This window comes from Eucyclogobius newberryi, unplaced genomic scaffold (genome assembly GCF_026437365.1).
Source record: "Eucyclogobius newberryi isolate DKJ021-1_F unplaced genomic scaffold, fEucNew1.0.hap1 SCAF_9, whole genome shotgun sequence".
NCBI classification, from domain to species: Eukaryota; Metazoa; Chordata; class Actinopteri; order Gobiiformes; family Gobiidae; genus Eucyclogobius; species Eucyclogobius newberryi.
The window spans coordinates 25,665,644-25,689,525 of NW_027316532.1; the positions used below are offsets into that span (position 1 = coordinate 25,665,644).

The 23,882-nt window shown below is 42.8% G+C and overlaps 1 protein-coding gene across 2 annotated transcripts in view; it reads right to left on the reverse strand.

Annotated features, from left to right (window-relative positions):
- Positions 1–299: 299 nt before the first annotated feature.
- Positions 300–23,882, reverse strand: part of LOC140353859 (adenylate cyclase type 1-like) — a 61,731-nt gene continuing 38,148 nt past the window's right edge. The window contains exons 9-20 of one of the 2 annotated variants that reach the window (XM_072438615.1): positions 22,308–22,502; positions 20,458–20,555; positions 20,283–20,367; positions 18,731–18,820; positions 16,619–16,899; positions 16,412–16,538; positions 14,842–14,958; positions 5,680–5,826; positions 4,699–4,797; positions 4,049–4,163; positions 3,135–3,259; positions 300–2,720 (exon numbers count right to left, since the gene is read on the reverse strand). In XM_072438615.1, coding sequence (XP_072294716.1) covers positions 2,391–2,720; positions 3,135–3,259; positions 4,049–4,163; positions 4,699–4,797; positions 5,680–5,826; positions 14,842–14,958; positions 16,412–16,538; positions 16,619–16,899; positions 18,731–18,820; positions 20,283–20,367; positions 20,458–20,555; positions 22,308–22,502 — 1,809 coding nt within the window. In that variant the 3' untranslated portion in view covers positions 300–2,390. Of the gene's footprint in view, positions 2,721–3,134; positions 3,260–4,048; positions 4,164–4,698; positions 4,798–5,679; positions 5,827–14,652; positions 14,700–14,841; positions 14,959–16,411; positions 16,539–16,618; positions 16,900–18,730; positions 18,821–20,282; positions 20,368–20,457; positions 20,556–22,307; positions 22,503–23,882 lie in introns of those variants that run through there. The other variant, XM_072438616.1, reaches the window with a different exon arrangement.

The window sequence follows — 23,882 nt, forward strand, 5'->3', positions numbered from 1 at the left end:
TTAACGCTAAGCCGATGTTCTGTTTGACCTAAAATGCACCGTGCAAGTGTTTTCGTCTTCCTCTGCGTACCAAGCATAACACCTCGTATGAAGAAACAGCACAGTCATGGTGTGCTAATAACCCATGTGTTCAAAACATCACCATGAGGCCCCAGACTGAAAAACACCGGCCTTGACCCCGATGCTGCTCCCACCTCCTTGCATCAGTGACTCTGTTTTCCTTCCCTTATGTAACGTTATGGCTGTTTCATTGGCCTCCCTTGAACATAGCATGAACATGATCAACAGTAAAGACCACATCCAGAAGTCGCGCCTCACTGGCTTTATTTTGTAATACGCCAATATCATTGCAGTGCAAACACAGTATAAAATATCATTTTTAACAAAATGTACATTCACATAAACATCTCCATAAATACATCTCAAACAAAAGAACTTGACAAAGATCTGGTCATTCATAATATATCTCTGAAAAAGACATTGTACAATAATAGCTAGTAATACCTACATATAACAATTTAAACCTGTATTATACAGTAAGAAAATATCAAATTTACAGGAAAAATATTGTACATAACCCTTTCCATCAATGTTACTTAAAGCAAGTGTATAAAAATCCTCATTTAAAGTTATTGTGACCACACAATATTTAAATTGAATTACAAGTTCATTTTGTCAGGCCTCCAAATAAGTATATCCAAAATCACCACTGTTTTTGTTATAAAACCAGCAAGGATCTTAAACGTCTTTAACAGCAAAAATACAGGCATCCAACAAAAGAAAATCCACAACTGTAGCCACACGTTCAGTAGTGCTACAGCTCAACACGATAAACTTGATATGTTTATGAAAATAGGTTGGCACGTTTGAAAACCAGCTACCTGTTGACCCCAACAGGAAGAAAGGGAGAGGAGCCCCGCCCCTTGCCTGATGTCAATCTGTCCTGAAATGTCCTCAAAACACACCAAGCTCATGAAGACAGTCAAAAAGCACCTGACATTCAAGGAGGACTGCTACCTTGAGCGCATGCATGAGAAGTACATTAAGAAGAGCCCCACTGTGGCTGCTTGGGCTGTGTCTGTCTCATCAAAGCATGCATGTAAGTGCTCAGGGTCAGGCCGTGCACGCCGGACACATTAGACCAGAGCTGAAGGCAGTGTTAGCCTCACTGTAAGTAGCATGCTCACTGTAAAGTAAATCTTCTGGGTTGTTTGAGGAAGTCAGATACAGAGGTTTGGGTGTCTCCTCATTAACAGCAGTTTTCTTTTGTACCAAAGCAGCTTTAAGAAGTGTTTCATAAAAATAGTAGATAATAACAGAATATCTTAACCATTGAAAATATTCTTAATAATAAACAAGCACACTGAAAATGTCTTTTAAAATATAACATCAGAAGGAAGGAATCACACTCAATCACACAATACAGAAAATAAGGTTTAAGTCATGCTTCAGATCCATAGAGATACAGATTGTGTGGCTAGCTATGGCTACATACACTATTAGGTCAAAATAGGGTCCAGCTGGCTACAGCATGCAAATAGGGAACAGGCTGAAGAGACAAACCAAGTTATTGCTACACGTTGACAAGGAAGTATCTGGAAGTCAAGCATCACAGGGAAACAGACAGCAAACATGACCCTAATGCAGCAGTGGCATCATGCACTTAAAAACACTGAGCACTGGCTCAGGGAGTCCCAGTTCTCCTTATGTGCCATTTGAGGGCAAAGGTAAAGGGGCATGTGCCACAAAGAAACCACGTCACCGAACCGGCAATGACAAAGGCAAAATGCCCGCTTGTGTTTGGCAAGTTTTACTACTAACCGCCATTTACTCAAACATTTGGCTTTGTCCACTTAAATAAATATTACATCTGATGACAAAGCTCCAGTAACTACTTCTGTGCTAATTGGTCTTCAGTTAATCAATAAACAACCTGAAAGGCAACATAAAATGGCATTTTGAGGAGTGGTTGCTAAGGCAACAACACTGATTTGGTTTAATACTGAGAAAAGGGCAGGTTAAAGTGATTAAAGGACTTTCCATTAGTGGAGGCTTGTGTGCTACACAATCAATTGTGCATTGTTTAGAGATTTAGGTAAAGTTAGTTAGTTAAAGTGGTGGATACAGTTTGAATTCCTGGAGATGTCCTTGGCCTTTGATTGGTTACAGAGCAACGTGGCTAAAGCATCCTGTATCCTGTCCACGACACCCTGCAGAGTAAAGCCACATACAGAGCTAAGGTGAGAGGGTCCTAGGCCACCTCAAATGCCCATGTTATGCCCTGCATAAAAACTAGCGCCCAATACTGGTTTCCTATTGGACGAGGAGAGTCTCTGTGTGCAGCAGAGAACAGGCGCTGCCTTTTCTTCCATAGTTGATCCAGACGTCCTTCAGACCATGGCCACGGGGACAGAGGGCAGGTACCTGGTGGTGCTGGTGGAGGCGATGGGTTTGGTGGTGCCGGGGCTCGCAGTCCTCATGGTGGCATATGTGGTGACAGTGGGGGCGGGGCTTAACCTGGTGCACACACTGCCGTGGCTGAAGGCGCTGGATCTCCGTTCTGAGTTTGTTTGCTGCGCTTGTGAATGAGCTGGCCTGCTGCTCGGCCTCCGCCCTTTCAGGAAGTATGTGAGCATCTGACCTTTGCCCTTCACACTGACCTGACCTCTGCACTCAAAGTCGTAGTGGTTTGTGATGAGACGATGGACATCCTCTGTCACCTAGGGAACACAGAGTTGGTCTGACTTTATTTAGAAACAAGTCGGTGTAAACCTTTGTAAACCAGGGTGTCTCTTCTAATGAGAAGAGACACCCTGCACCAGATGTAGATATTTTCTATATGTAATGCGTGGAGAATTTATTTGCAAATTAAGTTAAATGCATACACTTGGCTTTATATACCATTCTTTAAAGCAACACATTCTAACATGAAGAATGAACAAACATTAACTTTAAATGATAAAACACTGTAACACAACAGGCAACAAGGCAATTCCAAGTCCTTCACACAACAGGAAAAAATGCATTAAAATACTGCCATATTTCTGCTGTAATAGTCAAGTGACCCATAGCACAATTAACTGAGTGACTACAAATACAATGAATTATCAATGAATAAGGACAGGTCAGCGTACCTGTATCTTTCCTTGTACTCCAGTGCTGTCCATCCTGCTGGCCACGTTCACGGTGTTTCCCCAAATGTCATACTGAGGTCTCCTGGCTCCAATCACGCCTGCCACCACTGGACCCACATTGATACCTAAAAATCAAATGCACGTCAGTCATCATAATGTGTGAAAATGTGTCTCTTGAACGATGCATGCTCTGTGTTTCCAGTATGTTTCAAGTGTGGCCATGCCCTCGATTGCCTCTAGTCAGGTTTAAGCAAGTCCCTGCGTCAGCCTTGCCACCATCCATCCTGGGTGAACACAGTCTCTGAACCTTCTGAAGAATCAATAATTCAAACTCCTTTGTACTTTTTGAGCTTGATCATGTGCTTTGTGATAACATAAAATATTAAGTTTAAACATCCGACACAAACTGATCGCAGTCTCTGAACCTTCTGAAGAATCAATAATTCAAACTCCTTTGTACTTTGTGAGTTTGATCATGTGCTTTGTGATAACATAAAATATTAAGTTTAAACATCCGACACAAACTGATCGCAGATTAGCTTCAAATCAGTATGTTTTTGTGTAGAAAAGGTCTCTATCTCTATCACGGCCACAAGACTCTAATAAAAGCTGAGGAAAAGTGTCTTTAAATAAACACGATCACATGGAGAGCGTGGCGACAGGATGGCACTGTGTACACCAGGCAGTGTTGTGACTGTCCAGGGTTCTTCTATCACAGGCTCCCCACAGGATGTCCACACAATGGAGCCCGAGAGCTCAGGTCTGGCTGTGACGAGCTTCCTGCATGCGCTGCTCTTTTTCTGATGCATTTCCTTCAAACTTACCGGCACTGAGCACCAATGGGGTCCACGGCAATAGGTCAGTAATATAAATCTACAGACCACCATCACTGTGTGTGTTATTCCTTCACTTACCCACTCTCAGAACAAAGTCATTGTATGACTGGTAATTAATGGCATCTAGGACATCAAACATCTCAATGGCAAAGTCGGACACTGTGCATAAATGGGAGGTGATGGACTTCTTAGCCTGAAATGAACACAGAAACAAATCAGAAGTTATTATATAAAGCTAAAGCTTTTCTAAATTAAACACATTTGCAATACAGATTTCCACCCTGACACGTTCTGTAACTTTTACTTTTCACAGGAAATTTATTATGGCATCTGCTATAAAAAGTGTCAACTAGGAATCTTTATGGTATAAAATAAATGTCCAAATACTAATTAATTAACTCCATATTAATGTTACTATAGGTGTGACTATTAAAATATTGAAAGGATTTCAAACTTGAAAACACCAAAGTAAGTACAAAAATACTAACATACGCAATGAGCAAAACCAAATTATGTAACAAATAAATGATGTAAGGCATGAATATCTCCTTAAATCATCATTAACCGACAAAGGCCACAGTAGCATCTAATTAAAATAGATCTCAGGTTGTTTTTTTATGAAGCTTTGCACATACATTTTCTAAATTATTCCTTTGTTAAAGGATCCAAAGAAATCAATGAGTACCAACGAATGTCAACGCCACAGTGTAGGCGTGCACTGTGTGTACCTTGGAGGCGGTGGTAGGAACCAGCCCTACAGCAGCCATGTAAGTACTGCCAATGGTTTTGATTTTCTCGATGTCTCTGTAGCACTCCTTATCCATCAGCTAGAAAGAGAACAGAAAGTACAATTACAAAAACTATACTCTTGTGTTTGGCACTCAAACCTGCACATGGACAGTGCTTTCAGGCCACGACATTGTATTGCAGTCCCTGGTACAGGTGGACAATATATACATGTAGATCATATTGTCTATGTTGTTTTGAAGATATGAATACACACATTTTTTTTGTAAACAATTTTGCAAAAAGATAAAAAAAATAAAATAAGGATGACATTTCTGCACTTTTGTGATTCATTTTACAGACATTTCACATGTGTCTGATAATTAAACATCAACTAATAGATTTAAAGACATGTTTTGACACATTTCTGTTGGATTGACCTAATTTCCTTTGAATATTGTTATCAAGACACTCCCATATCGCCCAGCCCTACCCTATTGTATATACAACATACTTTTGTACAGCTGAGCTACTTACAACTCAGACTGCTCCAAAATAACATCTGGAATAGACTCGTGCTTTAGGGCAGGACTGGATCAGCTCCGGCAGGGTGTCCAGAGGCCCTGAGGTTAAATGTGCTTTTATAAATACATCTGACACTGACAATTAAATTGATGATCTTTGCGACGGAGAGCGTTGCGAATGGCCAAGTATATTCTCGGATGCAAGAGCAACAAAATGATAAATTATTTTTGCGTTCACTTGTTTGCCTTAATGACTGCTTGCTGTTGCTGATTATAGATTGATCCAGCCCAAAAGTCATCTGCAAGTAATTCCTCATCGCAACAAACTTTCCCAACCACGACCATAGCTTATTATACCGCATCAATAAACACAGTGCTGTTAAAACTCTGACTCATGCCTATGGTTTTATCTTCATCATCTTCAGATTTATGTCTCCTAAAGACCCACTAAGTACCCACCTCATCGAAGTCGGCGATGATCTCATTGAGCAGCCTCAGACACTCAACTCCCATGTTGTTCCCGTCCAGCTCGATGTAGAAGTCGTTGAAGTTTGCGATGGAGGCGAACAGCACTCCAACCTGGGCATATGACTGGTAGTACAGGTCCTGCACAACAGAAGGGAGAGACGTGTTAGAGCAGGATGTAAAGATTATTTGTTTTTGCTGACAGAGGCATCGACAGGTAAACCTTTGTCTTATTTTGGTCAGTTTGCGCTCTCAACATGCAAGATTTTATGCGAAAACAACCTAACTGTGCAAAATATGCCAAGAGATGTTTGATTGTTTCATTGGATCCAGTTGCACTCTCAGATTTATATAGAACATTGTAACTTTCTCCAAATGCATTGTGGGCCTTTACAGCAGCACCTACACACACCAAACTTTACAAGCTTGTACTGAACAAGGTAGAAAAAGCTTGAGTGTTAGTCATCTGGACTCAGTTTAGAAAAAATAGACGTTTCGACTCTCATCCAAGAGTCATTGTCAATAAAAGAATTTAGGCCGGGAACTCCGATATTTTTAGAATAGTATAATAAGAATAGTATAAAAAAAAAACTGAGTCCAGATGACTACAACTGAAGCTTTTTCTACAATGGAACACTCCTGGACGAATGAGAGATTACACCGACATGTACTGAACAAGATTTGAACGGATTGCACACAACGATTTTGATGATATTGAATTTAAAGCGTGATTATTTCAAGGTTCTAAGCTCTCTTTTAGGGGAGTTGTGGCCAAGAGGCTTCTACAACACAATCAATAAACAAAACATTTCATATAAAACAGACAACATACAAATATTAGGGACACGAGTAGAAACAGTGGTAGGTCAATGATACTTAGATATAAAAAATACCCTCAGTACTGTTTCTGGATCAAATATGGCAACAAAATAAAACAAAGAATTTAAACCCGGCTCTATCAATTATCAGATTTCGTCTCGAATAATGTGCAAGTTTGGCCATTTATACTGTACACATAGAATACCTTTATAAATGAAAACGTGTTAAAAAAAAACTTGCAAAGCTTAATGAAGTAATCTACAGAAGAAGTTTCAAATGTATCTTTAAAGTTATTTATTTATTCCCTTTTTAAAAAGTAGGATTCCATCAAAAACACAACATTTATTCATCATCAATTTTTATTTTTAATATTTTGGAGACAGTGTATAAATCCAGATATAGAAAATGAAATGATTTGCAATGATTTCAATAATGATTTGGTGTGATGAATCAAATTGTTGATTATGCCATATTTAAAAGTCAACAAAAAACAATTTAAACAATTTAAAATCTGTAGAATATTGTGAAATCACGTGAACACAAACTACCTAGCTAATCTGTTAATCCAATGCAAGATGTAGATCTGTGCAGACTTTGAAAAGTTAAGAGATACATTTGCTTTTTTTCAGTCCTGGATTAAAGCTTGTGTGAAAAGAGGTGGAACGCCAAGACATTCAAGGCTTGCAAGAAAAAATATTAGTAAAAAAAACCTGCTCCTTTTTTATGTTTAACGTTGTTTAAGGGAACGTGGCAAACACAGTGACCTATGTATCAGTCGAGCTGTGGCATTGGTAAAGCTGGTAAAGTTGCATCAGTTTCTAAAGGTTGCCAAGCTTGAAGTGCGGTTCTGGATCGTAAATCATAAAGTCAAATCAAAAGTGTTTTTCCCTGAGGAACAAATCAACAGTAGGGCCGAAAATACAAAAACAAAGCCAAGTAAGCCAGTTTTCGTGCCGCTATTGTAAACCCAAATATAACAAAAACAAATGAAGGATAACTGCTGTACTGAACGCTTTGAAATCCCGGCAACAGATTCTTACTGCGTTGTGTTGTGAATACAGTGCGAGGGTGAACTTTGGCCCAGAGGAAGGGGAGGAAGTCGTTCCATACACAGTGGCTCGGAGGGTCAGCCGTGTGCCGGAAACACAATGGACCCACTTCCTGCTCGCCGAATTAACGAGCTTCAAATCATTCATCAAATCCCAAATGAAACCACACGCGGTTTTGCATTCGTCTTGAATATCAGACTCTTGTGCAAGTAAATACCTATAGAGTATTTGGTGAACATTTTTATTTTACCGGTATTTACATGCCATTGCCTTGACTGGAATGTTCCATAGTAGGGCATTAAACATATATTATTTCTTGCGTTTATTGTTTTATGGCTTAAAAACGACCTTGAAAAAAATGCATTCTCTGTGTTATCAGTGTCACTTCTACGCAGATATGACCTGTAACTGGGCTTGGTAGCATTACCTGCTCCATGTTCTCCATAGATATGTTTAATGCCATACGGGCAAATTAACAACATCTCCATGGAGACGGGCGAGTTGTGGGCAAGTTAAACTGTGCATGCATTTGTAATACAGTCAGAACCTATTGTAGTCCTGTATGTTTGGATATAAATGTGGACAAAAATCAGTAAATAGAAATGAAAAAATAAATAAATCCAATTAAAGAACTAAAATACACCAGACATAATGTAGCAATAGTCATAGGCCTAACGTTATGGCTTGAAATATGTGCAGTGATGGAAAGAGTATTGAATATTTGTACTTAAGTGAAAGTACAGCTACTACTTTTAATATATTTTCAGGATAATTTTATATGAATTTGTACAAAACGTGATTTGAAACCACAATCTGAGCTCAAATCAATCAGAGCAGGCGATGTAGAAACACAGCAGAGACGGTGATGAAGAGAGACGCAATTTGGACTTTCTGACACTTTCAGACACTTTCTGCACGACATATCTAAATTCAACTGTACATTTTTTGTGCATAGTAAGCCTATTTTATTTTTATCCTATAGCAGATATATATTGTGTTTCTTTTTGACTTATATAGGTTGTTTTATCATTGTTCATTGTTTTATGTTGCACCGAATCACCAAAACAAGTTCCTACGTTTGTGAATTCTGTTCACTGACACTGGCAATAAACCTTTTCTGATTCGGCTTTTAAATGCAATTACATGGTTAGAATCATCCTCAATTACAAGAACATGTTAAAACGACAAAAAAAATCGACTCAATACATGAATGTGAGTGTTTATCCTTTTCTTTCCACCCCTGTATGTCAGTGTGATTCTAGGAAGATTGAGTGTTCTTTGGAAACGCCTGAGCCATGTTTAATGTATTTTATTGAGACTCTAATGATAGTGATTTTCATTCTAGACACGACCTGTTACAACGTCAGATCAGGCGCAGGGATGGGTCTTTGAAGGTGAAAAGGAAACACTTAAATTAGTTTCCCTCCCGTGCTATCAAATGTGCTCAAAACACTATTGGGCTATACTTATGACCTTATTCCTAAGCAACGATGTGAACACAACCGAGGAAAACAAACCTGCAGCAACATTTGCATAGTTTCACTTTCAACCAATGGGGGATCACCACTGTCAAACTTAGATCTATCTAGTATCAGATATAGATTTTTGTATAGTGCAGTTTAATCTGCTTTTTACACATTATTTGTATTTATATGGACAGGGACAGTGCACATTCATTAACATGTCTGTAACTGTGCCATGTCTTAACTGCAGTCCCTGGGCAAGTGTAGAGATTCCAGAGACAAACAGAAAACACAGTTCTATAAACACAAATGATATAGTGGGTAAAACAAAACAATAAATCTTAATACAAGTTATTTAACTGCTTGAAAGCCATCCACATATTATCTCAACACAAGCAAAATGAGAGAAAAACACAATATTAGTAACACTGCAGCTCATGCTCAGAAGACATTAACTAAGCTACTCAAATGCGTAGGCTGTGGGCTATGGTTGCAGGCGTAGGTCGAGGTCTATGGTTGCAGGCATAGGCTGTGGGCTATGTTTGTAGGCGTAGGCTGAGGGCTATGGTTGCAGGCGTAGGCTGAGGGCTATGGTTGCAGGCATAGGCTGTGGGCTATGTTTGTAGGCGTGTAGGCTGAGGGCTATGTTTGTAGGCGTAGGCTGAGGGCTATGGTTGCAGGCGTAGGCTGAGGGCTATGGTTGCAGGCATAGGCTGTGGGCTATGGCTGTAGGCAGCCTATGGTTGTAGGCATGTAGGCTGAGGTCTATGGTTGTAGGCGTAGGCTGAGGTCTATGGTTGTAGGCATATAGGCTGAGGTCTGTGGTTGTAGGCATGTAGGCTGAGGGCTATGGTTGTAGGCGTAGGCTGTGGGCTATGGTTGTAGGCGTAGGCTGAGGTCTATGGTTATAGGTTGTAGGCGTAGGCTGAGGGCTATGGTTGTAGGCATGTAGGCTGAGGGCTATGGTTGTAGGCGTAGGCTGAGGCCTATGGTTGTAGGCAGCCTATGGTTGTAGGCGTGTAGGCTGAGGTCTATGGTTGTAGGCGTAGGCTGAGGTCTATGGTTGTAGGCAGCCTATGGTTGTAGGCGTGTAGGCTGAGGTCTATGGTTGTAGGCAGCCTATGGTTGTAGGCGTAGGCTGAGGTCTATGGTTGTAGGCGTGTAGGCTGAGGTCTATGGTTGTAGGCGTAGGCTGAGTTCTATGGTTGTAGGCATGTAGGCTGAGGGCTATGGTTGTAGGCGTAGGCTGTGGGCTATGGTTGTAGGCGTAGGCTGTGGGCTATGGTTGTAGGCATGTAGGCTGAGGTCTATGGTTGTAGGCGTAGGCTGAGGTCTATGGTTGTAGGCATGTAGGCTGAGGTCTGTGGTTGTAGGCATGTAGGCTGAGGGCTGTGGTTGTAGGCGTAGGCTGAGGGCTATGGTTGTAGGCGTAGGCTGTGGGCTATGGTTGTAGGCGTAGGCTGAGGTCTATGGTTATAGGTTGTAGGCGTAGGCTGAGGGCTATGGTTGTAGGCATGTAGGCTGAGGGCTATGGTTGTAGGCGTAGGCTGAGGCCTATGGTTGTAGGCAGCCTATGGTTGTAGGCGTGTAGGCTGAGGTCTATGGTTGTAGGCGTAGGCTGAGGTCTATGGTTGTAGGCAGCCTATGGTTGTAGGCGTGTAGGCTGAGGTCTATGGTTGTAGGCAGCCTATGGTTGTAGGCGTAGGCTGAGGTCTATGGTTGTAGGCGTGTAGGCTGAGGTCTATGGTTGTAGGCGTAGGCTGAGGTCTATGGTTGTAGGCATGTAGGCTGAGGGCTATGGTTGTAGGCGTAGGCTGTGGGCTATGGTTGTAGGCGTAGGCTGTGGGCTATGGTTGTAGGCATGTAGGCTGAGGTCTATGGTTGTAGGCGTAGGCTGAGGTCTATGGTTGTAGGCATGTAGGCTGAGGTCTATGGTTGTAGGCATGTAGGCTGAGGGCTATGGTTGTAGGCATAGGCTGAGGTCTATGGTTATAGGTTGTAGGCGTAGGCTGAGGGCTATGGTTGTAGGCATGTAGGCTGAGGGCTATGGTTGTAGGCGTAGGCTGAGGCCTATGGTTGTAGGCAACCTATGGTTGTAGGCGTGTAGGCTGAGGTCTATGGTTGTAGGCGTAGGCTGAGGTCTATGGTTGTAGGCAGCCTATGGTTGTAGGCGTGTAGGCTGAGGTCTATGGTTGTAGGCAGCCTATGGTTGTAGGCGTAGGCTGAGGTCTATGGTTGTAGGCGTGTAGGCTGAGGTCTATGGTTGTAGGCGTAGGCTGAGGTCTATGGTTGTAGGCATGTAGGCTGAGGGCTATGGTTGTAGGCGTAGGCTGTGGACTATGGTTGTAGGCGTAGGCTGTGGGCTATGGTTGTAGGCATGTAGGTTGAGGGCTATGGTTGTAGGCGTAGGCTGTGGGCTATGGTTGTAGGCGTAGGCTGTGGGCTATGGTTGTAGGTTGTAGGCGTAGGCTGTGGGCTATGGTTGTAGGCGTAGGCTGTGTGCTATGGTTGTAGGTTGTAGGCGTAGGCTGTGGGCTATGGTTGTAGGCGTAGGCTGTGGGCTATGGTTGTAGGCGTAGGCTGTGGGCTATGGTTGTAGGTTGTAGGCGTAGGCTGTGGGCTATGGTTGTAGGCGTAGGCTGTGGGCTATGGTTGTAGGTTGTAGGCGTAGGCTGTGGGCTATGGTTGTAGGCGTAGGCTGTGGGCTATGGTTGTAGGTTGTAGGCGTAGGCTGTGGGCTATGGTTGTAGGCGTAGACTGTGTGCTATGGTTATAGGCGTAGGCTGTGGGCTATGGTTGTAGGCGTAGACTGTGTGCTATGGTTATAGGCGTAGGCTGTGGGCTATGGTTGTAGGCGTAGACTGTGTGCTATGGTTATAGGCGTAGGCTGTGGGCTATGGTTGTAGGCGTAGACTGTGTGCTATGGTTGTAGGTGTAGGCTGTGTGCTATGGTTATAGGCGTAGGCTGTGGGCTATGGTTGTAGGCGTAGACTGTGTGCTATGGTTGTATGTTGTAGGCGTAGGCTGTGGGCTATGGTTGTAGGCGTAGGCTGTGGGCTATGGTTGTAGGCATGTAGGCTGAGGTCTATGGTTGTAGGCGTAGGCTGAGGTCTATGGTTGTAGGCATGTAGGCTGAGGTCTATGGTTGTAGGCATGTAGGCTGAGGGCTATGGTTGTAGGCATAGGCTGAGGTCTATGGTTATAGGTTGTAGGCGTAGGCTGAGGGCTATGGTTGTAGGCATGTAGGCTGAGGGCTATGGTTGTAGGCGTAGGCTGAGGCCTATGGTTGTAGGCAACCTATGGTTGTAGGCGTGTAGGCTGAGGTCTATGGTTGTAGGCGTAGGCTGAGGTCTATGGTTGTAGGCAGCCTATGGTTGTAGGCGTGTAGGCTGAGGTCTATGGTTGTAGGCAGCCTATGGTTGTAGGCGTAGGCTGAGGTCTATGGTTGTAGGCGTGTAGGCTGAGGTCTATGGTTGTAGGCGTAGGCTGAGGTCTATGGTTGTAGGCATGTAGGCTGAGGGCTATGGTTGTAGGCGTAGGCTGTGGACTATGGTTGTAGGCGTAGGCTGTGGGCTATGGTTGTAGGCATGTAGGTTGAGGGCTATGGTTGTAGGCGTAGGCTGTGGGCTATGGTTGTAGGCGTAGGCTGTGGGCTATGGTTGTAGGTTGTAGGCGTAGGCTGTGGGCTATGGTTGTAGGCGTAGGCTGTGTGCTATGGTTGTAGGTTGTAGGCGTAGGCTGTGGGCTATGGTTGTAGGCGTAGGCTGTGGGCTATGGTTGTAGGCGTAGGCTGTGGGCTATGGTTGTAGGTTGTAGGCGTAGGCTGTGGGCTATGGTTGTAGGCGTAGGCTGTGGGCTATGGTTGTAGGTTGTAGGCGTAGGCTGTGGGCTATGGTTGTAGGCGTAGGCTGTGGGCTATGGTTGTAGGTTGTAGGCGTAGGCTGTGGGCTATGGTTGTAGGCGTAGACTGTGTGCTATGGTTGTAGGTGTAGGCTGTGTGCTATGGTTATAGGCGTAGGCTGTGGGCTATGGTTGTAGGCGTAGACTGTGTGCTATGGTTATAGGCGTAGGCTGTGGGCTATGGTTGTAGGCGTAGACTGTGTGCTATGGTTATAGGCGTAGGCTGTGGGCTATGGTTGTAGGCGTAGACTGTGTGCTATGGTTGTAGGTGTAGGCTGTGTGCTATGGTTATAGGCGTAGGCTGTGGGCTATGGTTGTAGGCGTAGACTGTGTGCTATGGTTGTATGTTGTAGGCGTAGGCTGTGGGCTATGGTTGTAGGCGTAGACTGTGTGCTATGGTTATAGGCGTAGGCTGTGGGCTATGGTTGTAGGCGTAGACTGTGTGCTATGGTTGTAGGCGTAGGCTGTGTGCTATGGTTATAGGCGTAGGCTGTGGGCTATGGTTGTAGGCGTAGGCTGTGGGCTATGGTTGTAGGCGTAGGCTGTGTGCTATGGTTATAGGCGTAGGCTGTGGGCTATGGTTGTAGGCGTAGACTGTGTGCTATGGTTGTATGTTGTAGGCGTAGGCTGTGGGCTATGGTTGTAGGCGTAGACTGTGTGCTATGGTTGTATGTTGTAGGCGTAGGCTGTGGGCTATGGTTGTAGGCGTAGACTGTGGGCTATGGTTGTAGGTTGTAGGCGTAGGCTGTGGGCTATGGTTGTAGGCGTAGACTGTGGGCTATGGTTGTAGGTTATAGGCGTAGGCTGTGGGCTATGGTTGTAGGCGTAGGCTGTGGGCTATGGTTGTAGGCGTAGGCTGTGTGCTATGGTTATAGGCGTAGGCTGTGGGCTATGGTTGTAGGCGTAGACTGTGTGCTATGGTTGTATGTTGTAGGCGTAGGCTGTGGGCTATGGTTGTAGGCGTAGACTGTGGGCTATGGTTGTAGGTTATAGGCGTAGGCTGTGGGCTATGGTTGTAGGCGTAGACTGTGTGCTATGGTTGTATGTTGTAGGCGTAGGCTGTGGGCTATGGTTGTAGGCGTAGACTGTGTGCTATGGTTGTATGTTGTAGGCGTAGGCTGTGGGCTATGGTTGTAGGCGTAGACTGTGGGCTATGGTTGTAGGTTATAGGCGTAGGCTGTGGGCTATGGTTGTAGGCGTAGACTGTGTGCTATGGTTGTATGTTGTAGGCGTAGGCTGTGGGCTATGGTTGTAGGCGTAGACTGTGTGCTATGGTTGTATGTTGTAGGCGTAGGCTGTGGGCTATGGTTGTAGGCGTAGACTGTGGGCTATGGTTGTAGGTTATAGGCGTAGGCTGTGGGCTATGGTTGTAGGTTATAGGCGTAGGCTGTGGGCTATGGTTGTAGGTTATAGGCGTAGACTGTGGGCTATGGTTGTAGGTTGTAGGCGTACACTGTGGGCTATGTGGTGTTGCAAGTTGATTTCATAATGTAATTCTAAAATGATAACCCTGTATTACCTTTATTCTTTTATTGAAAACAGTGTGTTTTAGTGAAATTTGGTCAGATCATAATAAAATACTAAAATATAAACAAATAAACCAAACTATTATGAACTAGTATTCTCATACAGTATCTATATTAACTAAAACAACAACAAAAAAGCTGTTTGACTAAATGACATGTGAATCAGTATTATTAAGTGCTGAAGTGTTTCATAATGAACTAAACACTCACTTGAGAGCGTCTAAGAGAGAAGATCTACGTCTGTTTGAACATCAAACCTGTACAAAGAACACTCTGTCTGTGTGCACTGGAGTGGAGCGAGCAGGCTGCAGGCACAACAGTTGGGACCTGCTCCGCACACACACTGACGCACTGCAGGTTGACACGGGGCAGGCCTGGTCTTGTTGTGGAAATGCTCACCATGTTCCTGGGGTTGGACATGAGGAAGTGCTGGGCCACATGCGCCGGCAGCAGGTTGAACAGGATCCTCTTGTTGTCCAGCTTGACCTTCTCCATGTCCCCTCTCTCCTCCTCTGCCTGAGGGAAAGTGAACACACACAGATCAGAATGATGCACCAGCCACCTCCTCAGAGCTGTAATGTCCCGTCTCCATCACTAGAGGGAGATCAAGTTTTGCTAACTGACAAGACTGCTGTTTTTGCTGAAAATAGAACCATCCAAACCGTCATGATCCACTGTGACAGAAGCTAACCAATCACAGTCCAGGAGGAAATGTGCTGAGAATATTTTTGGAAACGCAACAATGGAGTTGAAAAGACACACTCCCAGGGTGTGGAGGGGGGGAAACAAACATCTCTGAGCAGAATTAACTTTTGGGTTTGGAAAAAGGCTGAAGATGGGTAAAAATAAATAGTGGCACAAATTCAGCATCTTTTAAGGCTCTATAGTGGCACAAAATCCAATTACAATGCATTGATTTGTCAGTGTTTTGAAGCAGAACGTTTACAAATCCTAATTATATTCACATTTTTTGAGCCGTCTTGTCGAGTGCGTCTCAATCTACGCCGCTATTTACACACAATCGAATCTCAAAAGCAGCAAGAACACTCTTTGCTATTGTGAAATTGAGGCAGATGCCTAAAAATAATGCCGAGACCTTTGAGACACCTTACGCCTAGGTTAACTCGGCAGAGACCTGTGTTTCTATGGCAACACTATGTCACTTGCGAAACAACAAAAGGCAACAAAGCAGCAAAACCGGCTTGTAGCTTTTTGCACGACAATATATTTTGTTTAATGTTTGGCTGATCATGATCTTAAATAGATTTTTACCCATGACTGGAATTGTAGGTGGAACAAGAGTTTATAAGATTATATTATATATATAATAAGATTATATATATTATATTATAGATTTAATAGGTAAATTTAATAGTTTAAAGCCAAACAACGTGACAGAAAAATGATCATCAATGTTAGTGTTTTTCAACCGATGAGATTCACAGGGAAATAACAGACACTAAATATTAAATAAACATATTCTAAAAAGAAATAAGTTGGTTATGTTGCTTACGGGCCTCATCCTCGAAGGGTTTGGACATTAGTTGTAATCTCTGCCAAAGTTCAAATCTAGAAACCAAACTGTTTAGCTGCACGCTTATTATTTATGTTTATATCTGTTTGTATTGTGCCTTAGATGCACATTTTCCTAACATGTAAAGCACTTGAATCACTTGTTGTGAAATGTAACTTTTAAAACACTATGTAACTTAATATGTTTTTTTTTTTTTGAAAAATGTGACATTCTACAGTGTGGCATAAAAGGTGTGTCTATCGATATGCCTAACATTCCAAAGTAGGATTTGACTTTATATTTCTGCGGCATCAGGCTGGTGACAAACCTCCAGGAAGTTACGCGGCGTTGCTTTAAGTCAAGTCACGGTTTACACAGTTTCTCTGGCCCTAAAAGCTGGTCGTTTCACTGGTTACGTGACAGGTTTACGTGGCTTATAAAAGTACAATCCCATACCTGTGTAGCCCAGAGATAGTCAAGCCGCATTTTAAGATCGAGTTGTCGAGAGTGAAGCGTCAAAGCTCCGGCAAACAACATCACCGCCAACACCGGATCGTAACCGCGCGTGTGCAGAAATCCTCCTCTGAAACGCACGGGGCGAAATGTGATTTATTTTGGCTCTGTGCGCGAGGCTTTGCCAAATTAAACACGGCCTAGGCTTACCCCACTGCTTGCCGGTAGCCGCTGGTCTCCATGACAACGGAGTAGATGACGGAGAGGATGAAGAGCAGCAGGATCTTGGGGAGCGAGGAGACGCGGAGGTAGGGCACGACGGTGAGGGTGCCGGCCACGCAGGACAGCAGAGCGTACGCCATGTTGGGACAGTTCTTGCCCCCCGCGGTGGCGTTAGCGGGGCCCGTCCCGAACGTGTGCGCCGGGACGTACTCCACTGTGCGGCTGGAGTTTACGCCCACGACCGCTCTGCCCCAGGGAACACATCCTGCCTGAAGGAGGAGGGCAGGAGTTATCGGAATGAATGAGCAGCGTTAGGAAGTAACTGAATATTCAAGCACCGAAAAATACATAATCAGAGCAGAGTTGTCAAAAGTATGGAACGTCTTAAGCTAAAATAGGGTAATATCGAAACTAGACACTTATTTGACCTTTTCTGAACAGTTTTGGAATGATCTTGAGCTTTATCACATGGTTTCATAAAGAATTTGTATTTATTTTATGTTCAAATTGTAAATCTATCGTCTAAAACCATGACCTAATAAACAGCATTTTTAATAAATTATCATTATGGTATCAAAATTGGAATTGAGTATTGAGTATATTCATTTTTTGTATCGTGACAACACAAAAAGTACTGCTTATATGCACTGTAAAACGTTATTATATTGTGTTTGTTGGTCTTATAGTGTGTTTTTTAAATGTTTTATATGGATCGCCGCAGTCTGATTAGACCATGTCGTAAAATAACAAAATACTTTTTAATGCAGGTATTCACTATTCTGTAACTAAATATATTCCAAAGTTCTTTCCACCAGTGTTAATGAGTAAAGTTAGTGTGCTGTTATACACTTTTTTTACTATTATTCACTCTGTACTTAACCAACTCTAATTGCCAGGAGCGCATGACTGTGTGATTCGTGGTGAACATCTTGTCTGCAGCATATTGTCGATTAGAGCCTCAGTCTGATACAAAGTGATTTGCGCCTAAAATATTTTAATGGGTATTTTACACTTGAACAGTAAATGCTTGATTCTGTGGAGACTCAGCAGTACCATCTGCCACTCTGCCAGACTTCGCCCAGCAAACCGATGCCCCACACAAACAGTGGCAAAGTCTGTGGCCACATTAGCCACCAAATGATGTCACTGTACTTTTCCATGGCAGAAAGTTAGTATTCAGACAGTGCTGACAATGTTATTATCGAACGGATAATGACTGCAGCTTGAACAGTTACATACAGTCTTGCGGTCTTGAAGAATCAATAATAATTGTATTTGTGACAATACACAATTGTAGGATAGATTCGTTGAAGGGGAAGAATTGGAACTGTTGCGTAGATGAATTCAAGTACCACCTCCTTCAACTTTAAAAAAGAGTTTAAATGTAACTGTCAGCAGATACTGTACAGGAAATCTGAATTGTAGGTTGTGCCAATATTATACTTTGCATTTGTTATTGCAGTCTCCTATTGCTTTCTTATGAATTTCACGAATAAGGTTTCACACTTGTATTCTGAGGGTGAGGTGGCCTAATAAGCCTAATCTTCAGTTTACACCATTGTATTGTTCATTCATGTCAAGTGTTACTGTTTCTGGAATAATGTCCAAATATGTGACCGAAATAAACAAAAAATGTAAAAGTAAGTAAGTAAATCTAATGAAGAAGTGGCTGCATACAAAAATTAAATGTAAAAAAAAAAAAAATACATATACATTCATAACAAAGTACAGGTTGGTATGCATAGGAGGGAGGTGAAAAAACAACATTTTCTGAGCACTCTAGTCCCAGTTGCAGGACAATACAGGAATACTGAAACATACAGGAAGAAAGCAAAATACAACTACAAACTACAACTGAGTAAAATAATGATGAGGAAACACTGGTACAAAAGGGTTAAATGTTCATTAAAGTTGATTTTGCATAGTATGTCTCCTTTCATATTGTCACAACCTAGACACAGCAGGTTCAGTTGATTGAGTTGAAAATTCAACTCAACATAGGATAACGTAGGATATACAGTATCAAGAGCGACTGTACACGTTTCTGAGCATTTAAAGCCCAGGACGCTGCTGTTGCTGAGCACTCGAGCGTTCACTCACCACGCTGGCCTGAGAAACGGAGAAGGTGAGCGCGACCAGGAAGATGCAGAGCACTGTTCGGATGTGGATGGTGAGGCATCCCGGCTGACACTGAAACCGCGCACACAAGAGCAGAGGGCGGCGGGATTACAGTCGGTAAATGAAGCACCTGTTTATCTGCGGCAGCCTGACATCATTGTGGACACATCATTAGCCACTGGATGGAAATGAAACACGCTGCTTCGTAATGCGCACGTCTGTTTCAGGAGCGATTACTGTTCAATGTACCGTAAAAACACGCAGCAGTAAAGACAGGCTGTATTTAGTTACGGTTATCTTTCTGTGCTAATTGTTCTGAAATATAACCTTAAAGGGGAAGTAGATAACATTATTTTTATTCTAAATTAACTCTGACTGATTAGAAATGTGTCCTTTGATGAAATAAATTCTAAATAGACGCCATACTGTGGGAAATAACTTCTAAATGGAGACAGGTGATGTAGCCTCCAACAGGAAAGTTAGTACACCTCTGCAGTCTTTTCAAAATAAGTGATCCTTGAATTAAACTTATATAAATACATGTCAATCGTACGGTTTTAGAATGTTTTGTTGTGCAACTTTTGCTATTTGCTACCACTGATACTTAACTTATATAACTGCAACTGCCCACCAAGAGTGGACTGGCGGAGGCGATGCGAGGGGCGGGACCTCTGTGAATGAGCATTTGGTGTTGCACATTTCTCCCTCTGTTGAGTTTCACTGGGATCTGTTCAGTTGAGTTTTACTTATTTAAAGACTCGTGCAGATCGTCCTCGCTCAGAGCTGTCGAAACCTAACTGTCTCATTGCAGTAATATGATCGGCGATGGCCCGGACCGGGTCACAGCCCTATTTGACGCTGTACTCAGCATAATGTTAAAGTTGGCTTAAAGCAGTGGTTCTCAAATGGTGGGTGAGGGTCCACAAACGGGTCACAGAGAAAAGTCTATAGAGGCCTCGAAAACAACAGGCTGGGTCCACTTTGTACGTTTTCTAGTTGAGAGTTTGTCCCCTGATTTTCTCATAAAACATGTTTTTTCTATGCCTGGAAGGTTCCACACAGGATATAAAGTTTATTACCCAAAAAGCAGGTTAGTTTGCTGCTCGTCTCCGTGGAGATTGCTTGGTTTTATTCTAGCTCCATGGAGAATGTTTCATACCCTCCACCAGCAACTATATACTAATAAAATATGTGCAGATCATAAAATTCATTTTAAAATCTACATTATAAACCTATATTTGGTTCTGTTTATAAAACTAACCTATTGTAAAGAATGGCCATATATGTACAAGTTATTGTTTCTTTGTAAATTTCATTGGAGCAGCTTTTATTATAGCCCGAAAAGTACGTTACACACATTTTCAGATTTTCTTTCTTTCCCCTTGGCAATGAATCTGACTCCTGAGAGCCAACGTGAGCTACCCACAAGCCACTTTGTCCCACCAGTCGGCCATTCTACCCACATCTGTAGAACCCAAACTTGGTAAACGTAACTTGTAACTTGTAAATATAAGCTCTAAAGCAAGTCACATACCTGGACCTTAGTGAGGTGTAGATACATGACACAGGCCATATGGAAACAGACACAGAGAACGAGCAGCAGCAGCACCAGCATCCCCCTGCACCACAGAGAAGGAGTCAGAGGAGTGCACACCTTCACACAATCGGTTCAGTTACAAAGCAGGAAGCAGTGGGCTGTGTGTACTTACTGTGGGATCATTAGCAGATAGATAAGGCCAAAGAGAGCGGCGAGGATCAGGGAGAGGACCACAGCGCTGATGTAATGGTCATCGTAAACCTGGTGATACTGAAGAGAAATGATTCTGTTTATAGATACTTTAGCAGTTTGGAAGACCCAAAATACTCATCAATGAACCCCCCGGACCTGCTTGTCGTGAGGAAAGTGTGCGGAGGACGTGTCGTGCCCAAAGACTCAAGTATCACAGGGCAGAACTATCCAGAGTTAGTATGTGAGGTAAGATGCTTTAAACATTGCAAGTGATGTTACTGTTAATTATTAAAAGGGCACTAATTAGGAATGAAATTGCATATGGGTTGAGTGGTCTAAGCCAGTGGTTCCCAAAGTGGGGGCCCTGAGCTGGGGTTGTGAGATGATCAAGATAAGGTTTTTTTAATCTGGACATTTTATTTTATTAATTGTTAAATTTAAAACAGTAGGATAGATTTTGTGTATTTATGTCCAATAATACAATAAACTATTCAAATAAACAAAATCAAGCATTTTAAATTATTACCGGCATCAATTTCATTTAGCTGTGGGGGGTCTCAAGTTGTATAGAATATTCCCAAGTTGCAAAATCCTATAAAAAGAGAAAATCCGACACACTGTTGCTGTTTTACAAGGAACCTTTGCTCACAAATACATAATGGTTTTATTTCTTCTTTTAAAAAACATTCTGTTCCATCTCTATCTAACTCAAATACAGCATGTCTGCTTCAAATTGCCTCAATAATAGATCATCAAAATTATTCAAACGATGCATAAATGACATCACAAGTGGGTCAATTGATTCTCTTGCTTGGCGTTATCATGTAGTTGATTGCTTTTAAAGAACTGTGAGTCATCCTTGCTCACAAAAAGCGGGATCAATATTTTAAATCACTCGCTTCTGTGGAAGAAAATCAAATAAGTTTAGATGACTCAATCGTTACATTTCAAGCAGGTACCAGTTTCACTTAACTCCAACATCTCACAGCTTCAGCCAACCATCCTGTCCACACCGGCTTCACTTTACAACACATCAACTTCATTTCAATTCTCCCTCAAAACACACTTGCACCAGCTCTGGGCTGCTCTGCGCCTCCTTCATTGCTCTTGCCCACGCGCACATAGGAGGAAGATATCACGTGTGTGCCGCTCAGACATTCCCAAATCATTATCTGCACCCCCTTCTGAGCCGGTGGGTGGATTCCTCTGGCTCATAGACGTGCACATCACAGACAAGGCGTGGGAGCGTGGGAGCAGGGAGAGAATGGGTTGCGCTCGTAGGGTGTAGTAGAAGGAGAAGACCGAGTCACGAAGCACGTTTCTCTTTTGTTTAATGAGGAAGGACTTAGTGTGGGCTACAATTGCTCTCTTTTGTGAGCTACTGTGGATGACCTCCGTGACCAGAGGCTGCGTAGACCTTTTGTGGTGCGGGCATCTTTTTAATCTTGCTGTTGGTTTGGTGGGCGGTTCATCGTTTTTCTTGCTTATTTTGCCCTGTATGGTTTATATAAAGGGACTAGCGTTCTGCTCAAAACTTTTTTTTCTTCGATAGCCAGCAATCCTTCCGTTTTAAGATTCGGCTAAAGCCCGCTGAACACTAGAGGATTGTTAGCCTGATTTGATTTTAAGCATGATTTGCCTCTCCACGAGTTCAGGAAGCCGTAACCCTAGTAGCACTTCATGTAAGCTCTTATCTGTTGTGGCACTCCTCATGTCTGTGCGGTCATTATATTATATCATTATTATTGTATAACCAATTGCACCCAGTCAATGCACAATAACATGGAAATTAGCAGAAATATGCAATATTAATTAATACATTTTTTTTACCCGGCGCTCCCTGTCTCTGCTCCTGTAGCACAGCGTGATGAAGTTGAGGTCAGTTGTCCCGGACTCGGTCTGGCGTGCCTCGATGAGTCGCCCGATGTAGCGGTTGACGCGTGTTACCGGGGACTGCTGCACGGCGGTGGCTGAGAACGACGTCCTGCTCCTCAGCTTCTCCGACGCAGTCCGCAGGGCCCTTCTCTGTCAGACAGCACAAAAGACAACACAATCTGTCTCAGCAGAGGCCATCGCTGCGGCCAACTGGGCCCAGCGTGAGTGTGTGTGTGGGGGGGCGGCAGTCATCGTCACATGGCCTTAGAGGACTTCACAGAGATGCAGAAAACCGGTGGGATTTGGGTAAGACAGTCAGGATGATCATATCTACAAAGCGAGTTACACATTATTTAATTCACTTTGCACCAATTCATCAGGTCAGTGGTATTGTTGGTGGTTGAATCGTCACAGATGTAGTATCACAGCCACTAAAAGGTTCACAATACTGATACAGCTTCTCCGAGAACTACTCATTATACCGTCATAGCGACTAAATGAATAAGCAAATACAATACTTTGTTATAATGCTATTACTTTCCATTCTAGTGCAGCGCAACAGGTAAAAAATACTGGCAAAAAGTTGAATCAAATATTAAAATCAATAGAATTTCCATTTTACTGCTCCAAAAACTCACATTTTCTGGACGTGTTCATTTATCATTTTAAAAAGCACAACATTAGAAACCAAGGCCAATGCTTTTTGAAGTGTTATTGTGGATGGACAAAACATGGGGAGAAATGATGACCTGAGTCCAGTAAATATAGTCATTTCTGTTTAGCGCATAACAAATTGCCTTTTATAGCATCTACTGAGTGCATTCTGCCTTCCACATAATTAGAGTTTGTAGTCCGCTCTAAACAGGAGAAATAAGGCCTGTGTTAAAAATAAACCTGGATTATCACAGCTCTGCTCTGGAGTACATTGTCGAATGTTTAGCGTTGGCTAAATTGCTTCCACAGGAAAACTACTTTGTTATCCTCTGTTTAGCGATGCATGTTTTTATTTATAGACATCACCTTTGAGTAACAAATAGATGTGTTTCAAAGAGTTGGTTCTTCAAGGGCTTGAAAGACGCTGGTTAAAAATAGCAGATGAAATGAGTCTCTAAATTAGCATCTGTTTCAGCTTAAGTCAATTAAAACACAGTGGCGCTTCTCACACCTCATCAAACACTCTCCCTGGAGGTGCAAGGAGAGATGGTGATATGATTCTGTTCCCACGCACTGAACAGCTAACTTTATCTCATATTCAGCCCTTCAGATCAGGAAATGTCTCTCTATAAAAATGGCACTGCAGGGAGATCATGCCATCCTCCTGTGGTGCAGTTTTTTGGGTTGTTTTAGCAATTACCTCAAAATTATCCTCCTACAACTAGTCCTAAAGCAGCAATCATAAGTCAATTATCTCCAAAGTGGTTCAAAACAAAATTAACCTTACAAAATTTGAGTGTTCTAAAACAATTCCGAGACTGAAGAGTCCCTGGCACTGTCACGGTACATACAGAACAACTGTTTTGCACGATTAGA